At 42.2% G+C, this 20,397-nt stretch overlaps 2 protein-coding genes and 1 pseudogene across 5 annotated transcripts in view; 1 reads left to right on the forward strand and 2 right to left on the reverse strand.

The window, feature by feature from the left end:
- LOC101993971 (glutathione S-transferase A2-like) overlaps positions 1 to 20,397 on the reverse strand; it is a 50,158-nt gene that overhangs the window by 18,332 nt on the left and 11,429 nt on the right. The window contains exon 1 of one of the 4 annotated variants that reach the window (XM_005347589.2): positions 11,796 to 12,114. The exons of 1 other annotated variant lie outside the window; for it this stretch is intronic. The gene's annotated coding sequence lies outside the window, so the exon portion shown is untranslated. 2 more of the 4 variants (XM_013346387.1, XM_026779510.1) reach the window with 2 other exon arrangements.
- On the forward strand, positions 11,906 to 13,365 carry LOC101993683 (annotated as a pseudogene).
- Positions 15,555 to 20,397, reverse strand: part of LOC101979641 (glutathione S-transferase alpha-2-like) — a 16,280-nt gene continuing 11,437 nt past the window's right edge. Inside the window, exons 5-7 of the mRNA XM_005347700.2 lie at positions 18,577 to 18,718; positions 16,450 to 16,581; positions 15,555 to 15,680 (exon numbers count right to left, since the gene is read on the reverse strand). Coding sequence (XP_005347757.1) covers positions 15,555 to 15,680; positions 16,450 to 16,581; positions 18,577 to 18,718 — 400 coding nt within the window. The remainder of the gene's footprint in view (positions 15,681 to 16,449; positions 16,582 to 18,576; positions 18,719 to 20,397) is intronic.

Consider the following 20,397-nt stretch of genomic DNA (forward strand, 5'->3'; position numbering starts at 1 on the left):
TTTGCAAAATAAAGCAAATCAATCTTGTTTTTTTTTTTCTCAACATATGATTTCCCACAGGGTCATATGAAATAGAAAGTAGTTTGAGTCTTCTTTCTACAGTAAAGCTATTTTAGACTCATATGTATTTCTTCCCAGCCAGGACCTCTGCTGTTTCTCCAAAGATTTCTATTTTGTTCTTTTTCTTTCTCTATTTAGTTCACATATACAGTGGTTTGCCTGCCTGTATGCCTGTACACTAACATGTGCCTGTTGCCCAGAGAGGAGGGCTTCAGATACCCTGAAGCGGGAGTTACACCTTGTCAACACTGGAAAGTAAACGAGTCCTCCTCTAGAACGAGTGCCCTTAACTACTGAGCTGTCTGTCCTGATGGAAGGGAGCTGATGAACAACAGTGGCACGTGCCTGTAACCTCAGCCCCTGGCCAGCAGAAGCAGAAGGGGTCAATCAAGGTCATCTGATCTGTAGAAGGAGTTCCAGGCCACCTAGGAATACAGAGGGAAACTCTGAATGATTTGATTTGAAAGAACATGACCCCAAAAGAGAGTGGCACTATTAAGTAGGTGTGGCTTTGTTGGAGGAAGTGTGTCACTGTGGAGGTGGGCTTTGAGGCCTCATATGTGCTCAAGATACAACCTAGTATTTTATCCCATGTCCTGTTGCCTGCAAGCCAACACGTAAGATACTCAGCTACTTACTTCTCTAGCTCTGTGTCCGCTGCATGTCACCGTGTTGCACCATGACGATAACAGACTAAACCTCTAAAAAGGTAAGGCAGCCCAATTCAATGCTTTTCCCTTACAGGTGTTGCCATGGTCATGTTGGTGTCTACAGCAGTAGAAACCCTAACTAAGACACTGTCCCTAAAGTAAATCTACAGAAGTAACCAATTAGAAATGGGGTCAGAGAGATTGCTGCTCTGGAGGATGGGAGTTGGTTCTCAGCATCCAGGAGACTCACAACTATCCAACTCCATCTGCAGACGATCCAATGCCTCCTTCCGCTTCTGTGAGAACTGTATATACAATCAACATATATACACGAAGACATGCACACATGAAATAATAATAATAATAATAATAATAAACCAAGGGTGGAAAAGAAGGCACAGGATAGAGAAGAGTGGGAGAGCGTGTGGGAAAGTATAGCCTCAACTTTCTGTACCACAAAACAAAATGAAAGGAACAGCCAGTGTGGCACAGGATTGACTTTGCTGTACATAAATCCAATTGGCTCAGGGTCTTACGCTGCATGGTGAAGAGCTGGGAACTCTGAGTTCAAGGCTCAACTGCTCACTAACTTCAGCTTGCCAACTTATCTCTGAGATACGGTTGTGCTGTATGGCACTCAACTCCCTCGGGGCAGCTGTGATTAGGGTACATTGTGTGTATAATTCTCATGGGCAGAGAGGAGTTGCCTATGTTCACAGGCTGCAAGAATCTCAGCACTGAGCCCATAAGCGGGGGAGTGGAGTGAACAGATCTTGGAGTCAGGGAGTGCTGAAAGTTCTGAAAGAGTCCAGTCAGGCAGAATTTTACCAAAGAAGCACTTGAGTCTTGATAAGTATTTATTAGTCAAAAGGCAATCCAAAGCAAACAGTGTGCCAAATTAAAAAAGATATTGGAACTCAAAGTCCCAAATCATTAGCAGGTGTCCTTCAAATTCAGTAAATGAGCCCAGAGATGACAGCCCATCTCGATGAAGCAAGAGGTCACAGTACCAAAGTTGATGTGGGCCCTTAAAGGGACAGGCTGAAGCAAGGCTTGGAAAACACTAGAAGTTTGGTGCAAGGTAGCCTAGAAATTTTGTTGGTTTTTTTTTTGTACATTTAACAAATTAGAGAATCTTTGCACATTTCTGAATTTTATTTGCATTTAGGTTTTTTGAGACAGGATCTTACTACATAGCCCTGGCTGTGTGACTTTTATTTTTACCAAAATCTGAGTATCACCAAATGTCACCAAAAGACAGATGCAGCAGCTATGACTTCCAAGCAGTCCATGGAACTTCCCACAGTCTAAATTGTGAACCTGCATCAATCCCCTACTCCACCCACAGACATGGCTGAACACAGTGATGTTTGTCCAGAAGAATCTCTGAGTTGCTGGTTGAGTGGGAGTTGAGAACATCCCTGTGGGCTTCTCCTCTCCCACTTCAACGTGTTTTAACCCATCTCTTACTCCCCATCCTTCAGCTTCTCTTCAACAGAGACCCACACTGTTCTCTGACCCTTCAGAAGCCTCTAAGCACATTCCCTGAGGCTGTTTGCCTGGAGATGTGGTCCCTGAGATGCTTTCACTTGCAAGTATCAGAAAACTCAAAATATCTTCGTACAAAGGATCGGCCATCAGCAGTGAACTGCAGAACTCTGGAGTTAGTTAACTTCTCAGTACGGTGATATTATCAATGACCCTAGAAAGTCTGGGCTACTGTGTCATGTCCGCGGTGGGCTACAAACACGCAGACGTCCCCTTCCTCACAAGGTCCTAAACCCTCTCTATTCCCTGTCCCTCTATGAGCACATGTGGGCCCACCCAGGGCCCCAGTCACCATTGTTCTGTGGGGAGGAATCCCCTCTCCCAGCTCTCAGTGCTTCTGTGCTCTCTCTGGCTGAATGGAGGAAACCAGAAAACACAGTGACGAGAGAAAAGCAAAAACCTAAAAGAAAAAAAAAAAAAACCAAGCGAACAAGCAATAGCAACAAAAAACAAACAAACTTGAAAATAAATAAGGGACACATTGACATCAGATATTAATGAAATCCAGAAAAGCATAAGAATGTATTTTAAGTACCTTTAAGCCAGTAAATTGGAAAATTTAAGATAAATGGATGATTTTCTAAATGCACAGGATGTGGCAAAATTAAGCTAAGAAGAAAAGTCCTTAAAATGATTCACAATCAGCAGCAAGACTGAAGCAGTAATAATAAGTCTCGTAAGTAAAATATGCCCAGATCCAGATGGGGTCACTGCAGAAATCTACCGTACTTAATGAGAACTGACACCCGATGACCAAATTGTTCCCTGAGTAGAAGAGGAAGAGAGGTTTCCAAACTCATTTTATGATGCACTATGACCCTGACACCAAAGCCCAGGTGAAGACACAAGCAGTCACCAAGGGTTTCTCTTTCCTCATATTGTCACCAACCATTTACTTTTATACTTGTGTGTTTACATGTGAGTGTGCACACATGTGTATGCATGTTATGGTTCCCAACTACTTCAAATAGAAGCTTCATTCATGAGGTAATGTTGTGGGGACTCCTTCAGCCAACAACCTTTAAAATACTGGCCCTCTTTGGGTGTGGTCACATGTACTATACATACAGATGTAAAAACATATGCGGCCCTTTGGCCGCTGGATTCTCTTTTTGTTCCCCACTCATGCAGAGGACAGCTGATCTGTGAGTCTACCCCTAAATAAAGAAACCATTATTACACTCCATTCTGAACTAGGCTGTTACTATTTTATTATAATCTACTACAAGGTGATGTTATACCTACTTGTATAATTTCTTAGCATAGATTTCCATTAAGCCATAACATGGTAGTTATTTGATTTTGTTAGGTGCATATAAAAGAGTAAAAAAAATATATATTTTTATCACCATCTCTTCCATGAGAGTTATCTGTGGTTATAAGAATAAGTATTTAGAATTCAGTTAGGAATTATACTGAATTAGGAAGATGGCAATAGTATGTTTTCCTTTAAGATCCCTGGCTTCGCTAGTCCTGATGGTTGGTTAATTCTCTCAGTATTAGGCATGATTTCCCTCATGTTGATCAAGGCTTAGCTCCGATTAGATAGCTGTTGGTTACAGTCAAGATATGAACTTTGGGTCTATCTTGCCATGTTGTTTGTTGTTTGGGGACATGGGCATCACAGCGAGGTAGGGCTATTGGTTGCCTTTCTCCCCTGGCAGCTTGCACAGTCCCAGCTGGTGTTATGGAAGCGAGTCCTGAGGAGGGAGGTTTTCAGGGAAGTCCCAGCTTGAATCCTCCAAGTCCTGTGTCAGAAGTGTGTGGTGTCTTTAGCCATGGGCCCTTACCTTCAAGGACAACATAATAGCCTATATTGTTTGGGGGAGTTTATGTGGGATTCCCCTCTGTATGCTATGAATATGTTATATTGCTATTGGTTAATAAAAACCTGCTTTCAGTCAATGGCTTAACAGAATATAGTCAGGCTGGAAAAGATACATAGAGACAGTCAGCAGAGTCAGTGAGATGCCATGTAACCACCAGAGGAGAAAGACACAAGCTGCCAGCTGGAAACTTGCCCTTAAACCACGAGGCTTGTGATTAAATAATAAAATAATAGAAATGGGTTAGTTTAAGATGTAAGATCTAGCTAGAAATACAACTAAACATTTGACCAAACAGTATTGCAAATAATATAGTTTCTTGTGATTATTTCAGGTCTGAGCAGGCGGGAACAAATGAACAGCCTCCGCCAACAAAATGGATGTCAGATATGAGTGGCCAGGAACAAACAGGCTATGCCAACAAAAAGTCTCTTTCACTTTTCTGGCCAACAACTCAAAAGGGAGTGTCTCATACCTGGTAGTGAGATTTTTAAGACATAGTCTGTGACTTTGGGGGAAACGTTATTATCCCAAGTGGCATAACTCTGTTGAAAATATACAGTTACAAATACCTTATATATTGTGTTAGTTAGGGTTTCTGTTGCTGTGATAAACACCATGGTCATAAGAAACTTGGGAAGGAAAGGGTTTACTTCATCCTACAGCTTGTAGTCCATCTCCCAGGGAAGTCAGGATAGGAACTCAAGGCAGGAGCCTAGAGGCAGGACTGAAGCAGAGGCCATGGAGAATTGCTGGTTATGGGCTGACTCCTGCAGGCTTCTTCAGTCTGCTCTCTTATACACCCAGAACCACCTTCCCATGGGTGCCACCACCTACAATGGGCTGCGCCATTTTACATCAATTACTAATTAGGAAAACGTTCTACAGGTGTGCCTATAAGCCATATTTTCTCAGTTGAGGTTCCCTCTTCCTAAATAACTCCGGATTTGTCAAGTTAGCATAAAAGTAGCCAGATTATATGTATAATTTTAGGCAAATATAAAATAATTCTTTATGACTTTTTTCACATATTAATGATTTGTTCCTCTCCCATTCCTTATATATTGTATTTCCTCCCCCTCTACATTCCACCTTTCCCCATTTCCCCTTTCATATCATTTTTTTTTTTGAGATAAGGTTTCTCTGTGTAACAGTTCTGACTCTCCTGGAACTTGCTTGGTAGACCAAACTGGCCTCAGATTCACTGAGATCTGTCTGTCTCTGCCTCCTTAGTACTGAGATTAAAAGCATGCACCGCCACCACCTGACTCTTTTCATATCATTTGTATCTTGCTATTCTCCTGTCTAGTGGCCCCCTGGCAGAATTCTGTGAGTCCAGGTAGGCCAGGGCTTTTTAAAAATGGATTTTCAAAGCTCCATGGAAGCAGGAGCTGATCCAGTCGTGGGACATTGGCTGACCAGGACTGAGCCAGTGACCTGGTCCAGAGCAGACCTGAGACAGCAAACTCTACCAGAACAGGTACAGGGGTGTAACTGCTGAGCAAGTGAGCCAGAGCCAGAGACTGCTGAGGGTCCGGATGTGAATCTGGGATCTTCAGTGGGGTAGAACTAAGTCAGGACTCCTATGTGTATGGGTGTGAGTCTAGGACTTCCGAGGAACTAGGCCTGAGCCAGGTCCTCTGTGGGCCTGTGCACACCTGAGCCTAGGAACTCCAGGGGATAGACCAGAGCCAGAGACCTTTGCAGGACAAACCCTAAGCCAGGGACCTATGCAGGAATGGATTCAGACCAGGGACATTGACAGAAACAGGTCTGAGCCAATAACTTAGGCTAGAGCAGGCCTGAGACAGCTAACTCCAAGGGAGTGGAACAAAGCCCAGGAGTGCTGGGCGATCTCCAGGAACACTGAGTGACCAATGGGGTAACTAGAACCATGGCACTGACTGTACCACGAGGAACACCCATCTGAGCCTTGGATTCACTGGCACCTAGAAGATTAATCAACAGAATCACAGACAGCCCCAACCACACCTATTAGAGGAGAAGATGAGTAGAAAAGGTAAGAACACATGCTACACCACAAAGAGCAACATGACACCAGTAAAACCTAAAAACCCTACAACAGCAAGACTTGAACAACCAAATACAGATGAAGCAGAAGAAAATGACCTAAAAAATAACTTCAGGAGAATATTTGAAACTCTTAAAGAGGAAATGAGAAATTCACCTTAAAAATGGAGGAAAAGACAAAAAAAATTGGAAGACATAAGCAAATCACTTAGAGAAAAACCAAGAAAAAGCAAACAAACATATGAAAGAAGCTATTCAAGACTTGAAAACTGAAATAGAGACAATGAAGAAAACACAAGCCAAGGGAATCATAGAAACAGAAATCATGACAAACCAACCAGGAACCACAAACACAAGCATAAACAGCAGAATATAAGAGATGGAGAAGAGAATCTCAAACACTGAAGATACAGTAGAGAAAATAGACTCATCAGTCAAAGAAAATATTAAATCTAACAAAAGCTTGACGCAAAATATTCAGGAAATATGGGACACCATGAAAAGGCCAAATCTAAGAATAATAGGTAAAAAAAGAAAGAGAAGTTCAACTCAAAACCACAGGAAATATATTTAACAAAATCATAGAAGAAAACTTTCCCAACCTAAAGAGAAATATGCCTATGAAGATACAAGAAGCTTATAGAACACCAAACAGACTGGATCAAAAGAAAAGTCCCCTCATGACATAATAATCAAAACACTAAACATACAGAATAAAGAAAGAATATTAAGAGCTGCAAAGGAAAAAGGCAAAGTAATATGCAAAGGCAGACCTATTAAAATTACACCTGACTTCTCATTAGAGACAATGAAAGTCAGAAGGTCATGGTCAAGCATTATGCAGACACTAAGAGACCATGGACGCCAGCCCAGACTACTATACCCAGCAAAATTTTCAATCACCATAGAAGTGACAAAAACCAGATTTAACCAAAACCCAGCCCTATACAAAATACTAGAAGGAAAAGTCCAACCCAAGGAAGTTAGCTACACCAACAAAAACACAGACAATTGATGGTCTCATAGCAGCAAATCCCAAAGAAAGGAAAAATGCACAAATTAACATTACCAACTATGAAAACTAAATTAACAGGAGATAGCAATCACTGGTCATTAACATCCCTTAATATAAATGGACACAACTCACCTATAAAAAGGAACAGGTTAACAGATTGGATGCAAAAACAGAATATATCCTTCTTCTGCATGCAAGAAACATATCTCAACTTTAAGAACACTTATTGTCAGCTGGGTGGTGGTGACGCATGCCTTTAATCCCAGCACTCAGGAGGCAGAGGCAGGCAGATCTCTGTGAGTTCTAGGCCAGCCTAGAACTGGTCTACAAGAGCTAGTTCCAGGACAGGAACCAAAAGCTACGGAGAAACCCTGTCTCAAAAATCCAAAAAAAAAAAAAAAACCCAAAAAACACATATTGTCTCAGAGTAAAGGGTTGGAAAAAAATGGACCTAAGAAACAAGCAGGTGTAACTATCTTAGTATCTAACAAAATAGACTTCAAACTAAAATCAGTCAAAAGAGACAAAGAAGGACATTTCATATTAGTCACAGGAAAAATCCATCAAGAGGAAATCTCAGTATTGAATATCTATGCCCCAAATACAAGGGAGCCCTCATATGTAAAAGAAACACTTCTAAAGCTTAAATCATACATTAACCCAATACACTAATAATGGGAAACTTTAACACTCCACTCTCACCACTGGACAGGTCAGTTAGACAAAAAAATGAACAGAGAAATAAGGGAACTAACAGATGTTATGATTCAAATGGACTTAACAGACATCTGTAGAATATTCCATCCAAACAGATAAGAATGTACCTTCTTCTCAGCACCTCATGGAACCTTCTCAAAAACTGACCACATGCTGGGTAACAAAACAAACCTCAACAAATATAAAAAATTGGAAAATCCCATGTATCTTATCAGATCACCATGGTTTAAAACTAGAAAACAACAGCAATATAATTCCAGAAAACCCACAAACACATGGAAATTAAACAATGCTCACCTGAATCATCAATGGGTCAAGGAAGAGATAAGGGGAAAAAAATAAAGACTTCCTAAAATTCAACAAAAATGAACACACAACATACCCAAATTTATGGGACACAATGAAAGCAGTGTTAAGTTCATAGCACTAAATGCCAACATAAAGAAGCTGGAAAAATCCCATACTAGTGAATTAACAGACCATTTGAAAACTTTAGAGCAAAAAGAAGCAAACTCACCCAAGAGAACTAGAGGACAGGAAATGATCAAATTGAGAGCTAAAATCAACAAAATAAAAACAAAGAAAACAATACAAAGAATCAATGAGACAAAGAGTTGATTCTTCGAGAAAATCAACAAAATAGACAAACCTTTATCCAAAAAAACAGAGAGAGAATATCCAAATTAACAAAGTCAGAAATGAAAAGGGAGACATAACAACAGACAGGGAGAAAATACAGAGGATCATCAGGTCATATTTTGAAAACCTGTACTCCACAAAACTGGAAAACTTAAAGGAAATGGACAACTTTCTGAATAAATATCACTTACAAAAATTAAATCAAGACCAGATAAACAAATTAAACAGACCCATAACTGATGAAAAAATAGAAACAGTCATCAAAAGTCTCCCAACCAAAAAAAAAAAAAAAAAGTCCAGGACCAGATGGTTTCAGCTCAGAATTCTACAAGATTTTCAAAGAAGAACTAATACCAAAATTCCTCAAACTGTTCCACACAATAAAACAGAAGGACCAGTGCCAAACTCTTTCTATGAGGCTACACCTGACACCCAAACCACAGAAAACATTACTAAGAAAGAAAATTACAGACCAATCTCACTCATGAACATTGATGCAAAAATACTAAATAAAATACTGGCAAATCAAATCCAAGAACACAACAGAACCATCATCCACCATGATGAAGGTGGCTTCACCCCAGAGATGCAGGGATGGTTCAACATACGAAAATCTGTCAACATAATCCACCATATAAACAAACTGAAAAATAAAAACCACATAATCATCTCATTAGATGCTGAAAAATCTTTCGACAAAATACAACATCCCTTCATGATAAAGGCCTTGGAGAAAGCAGGGATACAAGGAACATACCTAAACATAATAAAGGCAATATACAGCAAGGCAACAGCAAACATCAAACTAAATGGAGAGAAACTCCCAGCGATCCCACTGAAATCAGGAACAAGACAAGGTTGTCCATTCTCTCCATATCTATTCAATATAGTTCTTGAGGTCCTAACTAGAGCAATAAGACAACAAAACGAGATCAAGGGGATACAAATTGGAAAAGAAGTCAAACTCTCACTGTTTGCTGATGATATGATAGTTTACATAAGCAATCCCAAAAATTCTACCAAGGAACTTCTACAACTCATAAACACTCTCAGTAATGTAGCAGGATACAAGATTAGCTCAAAAAAATCAGTAGCCCTCCTGTACACAGATGATAAAAGTGCTGGGAAAGAAATCAGAGAAACATCACCCTTCACAATAGACACAAATAGCATAAATATCTTGGAGTAACTCTTACCAAACAAGTGGGAGACTTGTATGCCAAGAACTTTAAATCTTTGAAGAAAGAAATGGAAGAAGATCTCCCATGATCTTGGGTAAGTAGAATTAACATAGTAAAAATGGCAATCTTACCAAAAGCAATCTACAGATTCAAAGCAATGCCCATCAAAATCCCAGCAAAATTCTTCACAGACCTTGAAAGAATGGTACTCAACTTCATATGGAAAAGCAAAAAGCCCAGGATAGCTCAAACAATCCTGTACAATAAAAGAACTTCTGGAGGCATCACAATCCCTGACTTCAAACTCTACTACAGAGCTACATGCAGTACTGAAAACAGCCTGGTATTGGCATAAGAACAGACAGAAGGACCAATGGAACCGAATAGACAACTCGGATATCAATCCACACACCTTCAAATACCTGACTTTTGATAAAGAAGCAAAAAGTATCAAATGGAAAAAAGAAAGCATATTTAAAAAGTGGTGCTGGCATAACTGGATATCAACATGTAGAAGAATGAAAATAGACCCATATCTATCATCATGTGCAAAACTCAAGTCCAAGTAGATCAAAGACCTCAACATAAAGCCAGCCACACTGAACCTCATAGAAGAGAAAGTGGGAAGTACACTTGAATACACTGGCACAGGACACCACTTCCTAAATATAGCTCCAGCAGCACAGACACTGAGAGAAACAATTAATAAATGGGACCTCCTAAAACTGAAAAGCTTCTATAAAGCAAAGGACACAGTCAACAAGACAAAATGACAGTCTACAGAATGGGAAAAGATCTTCACTAACCCCACATCGGACAGAGGTCTGATCTCCAAAATATACAAAGAACTCAAGAAATTGGTCATCAAAAGAACACATAATCCAATTTTTTTTTTTAAAAAAAAAAGGAGTACAGTCCTAAACAGTAAAGTCTCAACAGAGGAATCTAAAATGACTGAAAGACACTTAAAGAAATGCTCAACATCCTTGGTCATCAGAGAAATGCAAATCAAAACAACTCTGAGATTCCATTTTATACCTGTAAGAATGGCCAAGATCAAAAACACTGATGACAACTTATGCTGGAGAGGTTGTGGGGTAAAAGGAACACTTCCACATTGCTGGTGGGAATGTAAACGGTTACGGCCCCTTTGGATGTCAGTGTGGTGTTTTCTCAGAAAATTAGAAAACAACCTTCCTCAAGACCCAGTAATACCACTCTTGGGTATATAGCCAAAGGATGCTCAATTGTGCCACAAGGACATGTGCTCAACTATGTTCATAGCAGCTTTGTTTGTCATAGCCAGAACCTGGAAACAATCTAAATGTCCCTTGACCAAAGAATGGATAAGAAAATGTGGTACATTTACACAATGGAGAACTATACAGCAGAAAAAAAAATAACAACATCTTGAATTTTGCAGGAAAGTGGATGGAGCTAGAAAAAATCATTTTGAGTGAGGTAACCCAGACACAGAAAGACAATTATCGCATGTGCTGACTCATAAGTAGTTTTTAAGCATAAAGCAAAGAAAATCAGCCCACAAATCACAATCTCAGAACTTAGACATTAATACGGACACCAAGACAACAAGAGAGACTTACATAGATATAATTAATCTACATGGTAAGTAGAAAGTATAAAAAGAAAAGGTGTCCTGAGTTAATTGGGAGCATGGGGACCTTGGAGGAGGATTGAAGGGAGAGGGGAGAGGCAGGAAGGGGAGCAGAGAAAAATGTAGAGCTCAATAAATATCAAGTGAAGACAGCGAGACCACCGTTAGCTCCGCTCGGCTTCCGCAGCTGCTCTCGCCCTGGCGGCGGTGGCCGTGGCTCCGGCTGTGCTCGGCCCCGTTCGCCTTGGTTCGCCGGCGGCCTAGGCAGACGGGTTGTGAAAAGGCGGCGCGGGTGCCCGAAGGGTGATTTGGCCCAGGCGGCGGCAACCGCTGCTGGTGGCGGCGGCCGCTGGGGCTACGGCTCTGTAGAGCCGGGCCTGCGGGCGTCCTCCCGGGCCTGCGGCTGTGAGCCGGTACCGGAGGGCGGTCCCGGAGCCCTCAGCACCCCGACCTTCCCTACAGACGCGCACTAGAATCTCCCACACAGTGGGCGTTCTCGGCCCTGGAACCCACCTCTTCCTCTTCTCCGAGCTCCCCCGACCCCGACAGCCTGAAATCTTCGCGGCGTGGTGGACCCGAGTTGTGGAGTTTAAAAATTGGGGCCTGAAAGGCAGGAAGGTACGATGGCTTCCTCGTCAGGCAACGATGATGATCTCACTCTCATTATATTTATAGAGCTGCTATAAATAAGATGACCAAAGAGACTCTCCCTAATGTCTGGGTGGTCAATGTCGCCCGAGAGCTGGTCGTGAACTGCTGCACTGAATTCATTCACCTTATCTTCGGAATCCAATGAGATTCGCAACAAGTCGGAAAAGAAGACGATTTCCCCAGAGCACGTCACACAAGGACTAGGAAGTTTGGGCTTTAAGTAAAAGAAGTCTTACAAGAACGCAGGACAGTAGCGCTAAAAATAAGAAAGGCCAGTTCTCGTTTGGAAAACCTTGGCATTCCTGAGGAAGAGCTATTGAGACAGCAACAGGAATTGTTTGCAAAGGCTACACAGCAACAAGCAGAATTGGCCCAACAGGAATGGCTTCAAATGCAGCAAGCCGCCCAACAAGCCCAGCTTGCTGCAGCCTCAGCCAGCGCATCCCATCAGGCAGGATCTTCTCAAGATGAAGAAGAAGATGATGATATCTGAAATTCACCATCTCGGCTTCTGTGTCCTCTATAAAACAAAACAAAACAAAACAAAAAACAGTGGAAGAAATGCTTATCTGTAATTGTGTATGCATCCTGGTGGACTTACCGTTGGTGTTCTAGAGACATCTGCTGTCAGGTTTCAACTGCTGTGCTGTACATGTAAAACTATCTCTTTCAACATTGAAAATTTAAGGTTCAATATAACATCAGCTTTGAATTTGTAATGGTGTTTCTGGAATCTATGAGTAGTGTGAACACTTTATTTGTTCTATAAACAGTATTACAGAAAATGTCAGGTTTATAAAAATACAGTGAAATTTACACAGATGTCTTAATTTGTATTTGCATTTTCTCTGCCCTTTTAACCGAACTAAAATTGAGAGTTTTATATTGAGATGGGACATAAAATTGTTTCACTACAGTTAAGATCTGTCCTGGGTTGTGGTCTGATATAGAGAAATTTCCTTGAGCTGGAATTTATATTCTGTGGTGTGTGGGTGGAATATTTTGTAGATTTCTGTTAAGTCCATTTGATGCACATCAGTTATTTCTGATTTTTCTGTTTTTTGTCAGGAAGTCTTGTCTACAGATTACTGGATCCCCTATGATTGCTGAAGTGTAGTTACTCTGCATCTTTACTGTTCTTGTGAAAATTTGTCCATCAGAGTTTGGGGGTCACCACAACATGAGGAACTGTATTAAAGGGTAGCAGCATTGGGAAGATTGAGAACTACTCCTCTATGATCTTGTTGGAGTTCTTGTCCATGCCATTGACCTGGGATTCTTCTCTTTCACCTGTGTCCACAAATAACAGTTAGTATATTCATGGTGTTCCACATTTCTGGAATATTTCTTTTATGTATTTTTAATTTCATATTCATTGTGTGATCTCTTCCCTCTACTTTATCTTTGAGGCCTGATAAAGTTTCTTCTACTTGAACCATTCTGTTTGTGAGACTTTCCACTCAGTTTTCTAATTGGATCACTAAGATTTCCAATTCTGCCTTCATTTCAGCTTGAACTCTCTTGAATATTCCTATCTCTCTATTGAATCTATTTTTTAAATCCTGGGTTGTCTTCATTATTTCCATCAGTCTTATGATTGTGTTTTCTTGGGCATCGCCCAAGCATTTATTCTCTTTAAATTTATTGAGTTGTTTCTTCTCTAAACAACCAGAATTCTTGGCTGAAATTTGTAATTTCCGTATTAAGAATGTCTGTGATCTGGGGTTGATTCTCATTGGAGAACATTTTATAGGACTGGTGGGTTTGCATGGGGAAGATACTGCCTTCATCTTTTATATTGTTTGTATTGTTTTCCATGAGAACTGGATGTGTAGACTTCTTTGGTTGGTTCTGTATCTGATGTGGACACAGCAGGCTGGCACAAAGCACAGAGTGTGTGGGAAATGCTCAGACCAGACAGTGGATGTGGGAAGGATGGATCAGGGGATAGTAACGTTTTGTGTGCGGGGGTCTCTACAACCACCACAGCCAGTAGAATAAGAACCCACAGGAGAGAAGAAGGGAGTCTGACCCTGAGTAGTTTATTTTGGGCATACTTAAGCACAGCACAATATGCTGAAAAAAAAAATCCTGGTGATAAACTCCTAGGCAAATAAAGCATAAGACAAGACTGCACCAAAAGTCTCTGTAAAGTACAAGTGACATCTTCCCTAAACATGGGTTCTATAGATTGACAAGCTCATGATAAGATTCTGGTAGAGGATCCGGTGTGATCTTTGATACACGGATAGCTCAAAGGTCACCAGGATGATCCACATTGTTTCCCGGCCTCCTGGGTGGGAAGCAGGTAATGCCTCCCTCTCTTTGAAGGGACAACCCTGTGTGTTTAGCATTCCTGGTTCCCTAGAGCTTATCTGTGAGCACAAGGGCTCTGTGCCTCCCACAGCTGGGGAGGGGCTGACGTGTGTGCAGATGTGCATGCTGGCCTGAGCTGGAGGTTGATGGCAGTGGAAGTGGAGTTCACCAGAATACACCAGGGCAGTGGTGTGGAGCCCAGGCTAGACCTGAGGAAGGGGAGGTATGCAGAGAGGAGGATTAGAAGGACCCACGAGGCTAGACCTCAATAGAAGATGTTCAGGACAGGACTGGGCCTGGATATTTGATATTGCATGGAAAGGATGAAGTCAGGGGTTCCAGTGGGGGCAAAGACAGGATATTCTTCTGCATTTTTTGAGAGATGGCATCACTATTCTATAGCTCTGGCTGTCCTGGAACTCATCATATAGACCAGGCTGGCCTCAAACTCACAGAGGTCCATGTAGTTCTGTCTCCTAAGGGCTGGGATTAAAGACCTGCATCAGAACACCTGACTAAAGGCAGAGCTTTTTCAAGGAAGTTTTCTATTATTGTTATTTTGCTGGAATGTATATTTTCCCTTTCTTTTACTTTTGCCATTAAAGCAATTTAAACTTTTCTGTGTTAAGGTGTTTTGCCTACAGGTATGTTAGTGACCACAGAGGCCAGAGGGTCATCAGGTTCTCTGTAGCTGAAGTTACAGATGATAGTGACATGTCCTGTAGCTGAGCCCTAACCTGGGTCCTCTGTAAGAACAACTGTACCTGTAACCTCTCAGCCACCTCTCCATGTTCTCCCTCACTAATTTAAATTTTTATTTTTGTTTTCTCTGTTATCTTTTTCTTCTTTAAAAAAAAAATCCTTTCACTAGTTACCCAATTCCTGCTCCACCGACATGAAGTCTTTCTTTTCCTAACTTTTTTTTTCTTTCTTTTTTATTTTTGGACCTTAAATTTTTCTTCTTTATTTTTTCCCATTTTTTAAATTTATATCTTTTATAGAATAATTTTACTTTTAAACATTTTGAGTAATTCTACAATGTTGTTAGTCACTTATTTCCTTTTGTTAGTGTTCTTTTTATTTAGTTTTTCCTCGTTTTTACAAGCTTTGCTTTTATTTGTAGTGATTATTATTTGCTTTCTTCTTCCTCAGTGACGTCTGCGATCCCAGCTCAACAGGTTGAAGACATGAGATACACATACCATTGGTTGATATTTATTATATCACAAAACCCAGCATGAACAATTGGTCTTTATGAGTTAACAACATCAGCGACAGGTGTCAGTGGACTCTAACAATGAAGCTCTACTTAGGATTGAAAAGCTTCCATGCCTCTTCCATTGTTTTCACATCAGGCAGAGGTTTTCTCTGGCTGCCAGGCTGCAGGAACTTCTTCACATTGGGCAGGCTGCTGATTCTGCTCTTCAGGGCCTGTAATCCAGAACACACAGCCTGAGAGTCAGAACTGCTTAAGTACACAGTCCAAAACACACGACCAACTGCATCCTTGCAACAGGTCCTGTGTAGACATGAGAAGAACGACAAATCCATGAGCTAGAAACCATAGCTCAGCATAGTTTCCTTAAGACCTCCTTGACATCCAGTTTGCCTCCTCCTCACGCTGCTGGATACAGCCTGTGCAGAGTGTGGTGCAGAGCACAGAGCACTGTGTCTCTCGGGTGTGAAAGCAGAGATAACAAAGAAAGTGAAGACGTGAAAAACTGAGTTGGAAATGAGGACAGCAAATATCCAAGTATAACCAGGAAGAACTCACAGTCAGTTTTCACACTGGAGATAAGGATGGGGTCAGGGGGGTGTAGATGGGGGAGACAGCATGGTGGGGACCATGGAGAGGGAAGCACAGTGCTGAAGAGTCAGAGCTGAGGAAAGGGGTCAGCATGACAGAGACCTGCTCAGACACTGAGTGTGCAAAGAAGAGACCACATGAGATGGAAGATGAAGGCCAGAAGCAGCCTGCAAGGAACAGAGGTTCAAGGAGAGAGCTGTGGGGTCCTGTGTCTTTATCAATGCAAAAAATATATTCTTGGGGTACCAGCCTCAAATCTCCATTCACAAAAAGTTTATTTTCATGCCTGAAATTAGCTTGTGGAGGCTGAAGTGTAGGCCTTCAGGAGCCCACAGGCCACCATTATATTCTCAGAGGCATGTTTGTGCGGCTGCCTCTCTGAAGTAACCTCACCTTCAGCAGGGGAAAAGAGTCCAGAAGGCTGGAGTCAAGCTCTTCAACATAGAGGAGAATTTCCAGCAGGTGAATGTACACCCTGGTCAGCCTGTTGCCAACAAGGTAGTCTTGTCCATGGCTCTTCAAGACCTGCCAAATTAAAGCACAGAAATTATAAGCATATGGTGTTGAGCTGGGACCACTACCTTTTCCCAAGTCTCCCAATGGAGTCTCTGACTCTTCCTGGCAGGTATACAACTGCAGACACAGGCCAATGATGCAAGAGGCAGCATCAGAAGTCAGGCACGTGACCTCCTCTCTAAAGCTCAGGTGATCTTTCTCTGTCACTGCACATCCCACAGCCTTCACACCACCACCCTATGTACATTTTCCACATGGGATAAGGGCTTAGCCCCTTGCACATCATGGCTCCTCCCCTTAGTTTGAAATGACAGAGCACCGGGAGTTCAGGACATTCCTCTCCCTGTCCTGTCTGTTCAGTCCCGTGGGCAGAGGCCTCATCTGCAGGGAACATGAGCCAACAGAGAACACCCTGTGTCTGTCCTCTCCTGTGTCTGCTCTCCTTGGTTCTCTGGAATCTGAAATACACCTGGCTGAACTACAGTACAACCTCCCTGTACAGCATCAGCTCTGACTCCCAACCTTCACTGCGTCATGACTGACAGGGCTGAATTGCTCAGGGGGAACTGAGTCAGAGTCTCAGTAACTTTGTAGGGATGGACGAGCATGCCAACACCAAATGGGGCTAATCTTCCTATCTGATTTTGGTTATCTATTATTTTAACATTTATTTCAACATTTCTGGTTGTGAGAAAGATTTAATAATAGCACTGTCTCAGTTACAGTTTATGACATTTACTTAAATATATCAGCAATATGAAAATCACAAATAACCTAAAGGACAAGCACTGGCTACAGCATGAGCTACAAGTAGAGAATAATTAAAATGCTTTGTGGTCACTTATCACAGTGTAAATGTCTACAGAGAAAAAAATATAATGACTACAGTTAGAAACAAAGAAAGTCAGGCATGGTGGCACACTTTTAATTCAAGTACTCAAGATGCTGAGGCAGGTGGATCTCTGGAAGCTTGAGGCCAGTCCACAGAAGAGTTCCAGGAGAGCCAGGACTATATAATACAGAAATCCTGTTTTAAAGAAAAAGAAGAAGGAGGAAAGAAGAAAACCTAAAAATACAAAAGGAAGCATCAAATGTTCTCAGTACAGAGTCCACAGTGTTCCTGGACTTCATGATTCACACAGAGATGATTCAAGCTGTGATAGCTGGACTTGTGTCCTGTGAGAGAGGGCCTTGTCTCCAGAGTGTAGTGTGGGGACCTGATGGCCCCTAAATCCCTCACTGCTTCCACAGAGCAGAGGCAGCCGTGAGGGAACTTTCAGTGAATTATAAATGGAGTCAAAGTCGGGTCTCAGAGGAATGTGTAGGATCCCTTATCCTCTAGGATCACAGCTTTGTTCTTAGCTTTTACTTGACAGAAGATCAAGTCAGTCTGACGTGTTCATGATCTACCTCCAAAGAGAAGCCCCAACTAAGAGAGACACTATGTGTACACGGACACCCCTTCATGTGTGAATGTGCGTGGCTCTCCTCCCAAGCCTGTCATCTGTGACCCTAACTCCTGCAGGCCAGTGTTCCTTTACATCTCTTCATCAGCCTCCTCCTCTGCCTGCATCACTGTCCTAGGTCAGGTTCTTCTCTCCGTCTTTGAAGCTCCCTCCTTTTCTCCTGACAGCCAGTGGCTCTCTGGGCCCCCTGTGTGATGTGACAGAATATTTTCCCATCTGTGTTTTTCTGCAGTTTGCCCTGGAATTGAAGCCCAGTGTGTCTGCAGGATCTATGTCCCTCTCTGGTGTGGCTCAGCCTTCCACAGATCAGATCTGGTTATGGACTTGAACCCTGTTGAATGTGGACCACTAGATTGGTGTGACCATGCAGTGCTCTCCTTCACAGGCTGTTTGTATACAGTGTCCTGTGGGCAGGGAGCTGCACAGGGAGGCTCATGGAAGGTCAGTGAGGCAGCACCCTGTCCTTCCCAACCTCTGCCTTTCTCTTGTCCTGGGAACTCAGCGTCCCCAGCCTTAGTTTTTCAAACAGCCTACTTACTTTTTCAAAGGCAGGCAAGTAACGGTTTTTGGTCTTGTCTTTTATCAAGGAGATCTTGGCTTCTCTTTGGTCTGGGGGAAGTTTGACCAATTGCATGATCATTTCAGCCAGATCTGCAATACCCTCGGTATACATGTCGATCCTGAAAGACAAAATTTTGCACATGGTGTTCAGGGATTCACTATTTGATATTTTAATCTAAAACTCTGAGAAATTTTCACTGAAACTAGTTGCAAAGTTACTCACCTTTAATCAGTCATTATCTTTTCTATTTAATAGATATATTAATATTCCCCCTGGCACAGTTCTGATACACTTCTAGAATTTTTCAAACCCACACATGGCCCAACCCAAGGACAAAGAGCATCACTGGCCCATCTAGAGATGCAGTTGTGATATACTTGGTGGCATCCCAGTAGTACATCATCAAACTCTACAGAGGGCTCTCACTCTCTCTTCTATCTATCTATCTATCTATCTATCTATCTATCTATCTATCTATCTATCTATCTATCTATCATCTTTGACATGATTTGTTCTCAATAATTATGCAGAGACTCTCAGAGCTAACAAGCTATCTCCCAGATGAGCTCAAAACAGAGCCCTGTCTGAGCCCCAGCTGCGTCTCTGCGCATCTCTCATTCTGCTCAGGGGCATCTAGGTCAGTGTTGGATGTTCTCCACCCGATTCTCATAACAGCTCAATCTCCAGCTGCATTCTGGCAATGGTAACATTTGTCAAGATGTGCCTATTTCTACACTCATTTCAACCACAGCACACACAGACACATGCATCCCTTGTTCTAAACTGTATTTCACAAGGTGCTTTGGGGAGAGTTTCACTGTCACACTTCCACACACTTCTGGTTTTGGCTGTGCAAAGGTATATTCTGTGTTCTAATGCATCTGTCACATTCTAAGACTGCTGACACCCTCCGATGTTAGCAGAGTCTAATTCTCACTCCCTTCAGACCCCAATCCTGCCACTGTGGCAGCTGATGCAGGAGGACTGATTGCTTCCTTCTTTTCCATGGGGAGATCAGAAACATTTCATATGACCGGAGCTAGGAACATGTGCCCTACAGTTCGCTCACTGAACATCATAAAATGTTCACGCTGTACCTTTGTTTTGCTTCCCTCACCCCTTCATGTATGTTCATGGCTAAAATCATATGCTTTGCTCCTCTTTCATCCTTTATTGAATATCATATTCAATAAAATGCTAGGAGTATTTCTATAGAAGCACTGTTACAACCAAGTTTCTATTTCCCATGGACCAATGTTTCCCACAATATAAATTGTGGCTAGCACCACGTTTAGCTCTTTGATTAACTGCAATACTCCTACACAGAGGTTCATGAATGAAGGATTTTGTCAAGCAGAGTGGGTCCAGCATGGGTGGTACAGTCCATAGAACTGCTTTAGTCCGGAATTAAATGCTTCAGGTAAACCAAGTCCTTGGGAACCTAAGCCTCATTGAGTTGAGCAGTCCATAGAACTGGCTGGGAATTCAGATGCTTGCTCTGCACTGTTCCTAATCCTGGGACGTGGGAGGCAGCTCCTTCACCTTCCTTCCCTGGGACTCTTCCTCCAGCCTCAAGTCCTGGTTCCTTTGCCCTAAGCTGTTGGCTGAGGTCCAGCACTGAATCCTTGAGCTCCTAGAGTCATGGCTCCCCCATGCTCACACACATGGCCACCGTGTTTGTGATTCTGTCCCTGTGCTGTGCTGACAACATCATCCTTGGCTGTAGCCACACTCACCTGCATCCGCCCATGTGCCCTTCCCTCTCCTCCATGGACTCTTCCATACTTGGCCTAAGTG

This window comes from Microtus ochrogaster, chromosome 5 (genome assembly GCF_000317375.1).
Source record: "Microtus ochrogaster isolate Prairie Vole_2 chromosome 5, MicOch1.0, whole genome shotgun sequence".
NCBI classification, from domain to species: Eukaryota; Metazoa; Chordata; class Mammalia; order Rodentia; family Cricetidae; genus Microtus; species Microtus ochrogaster.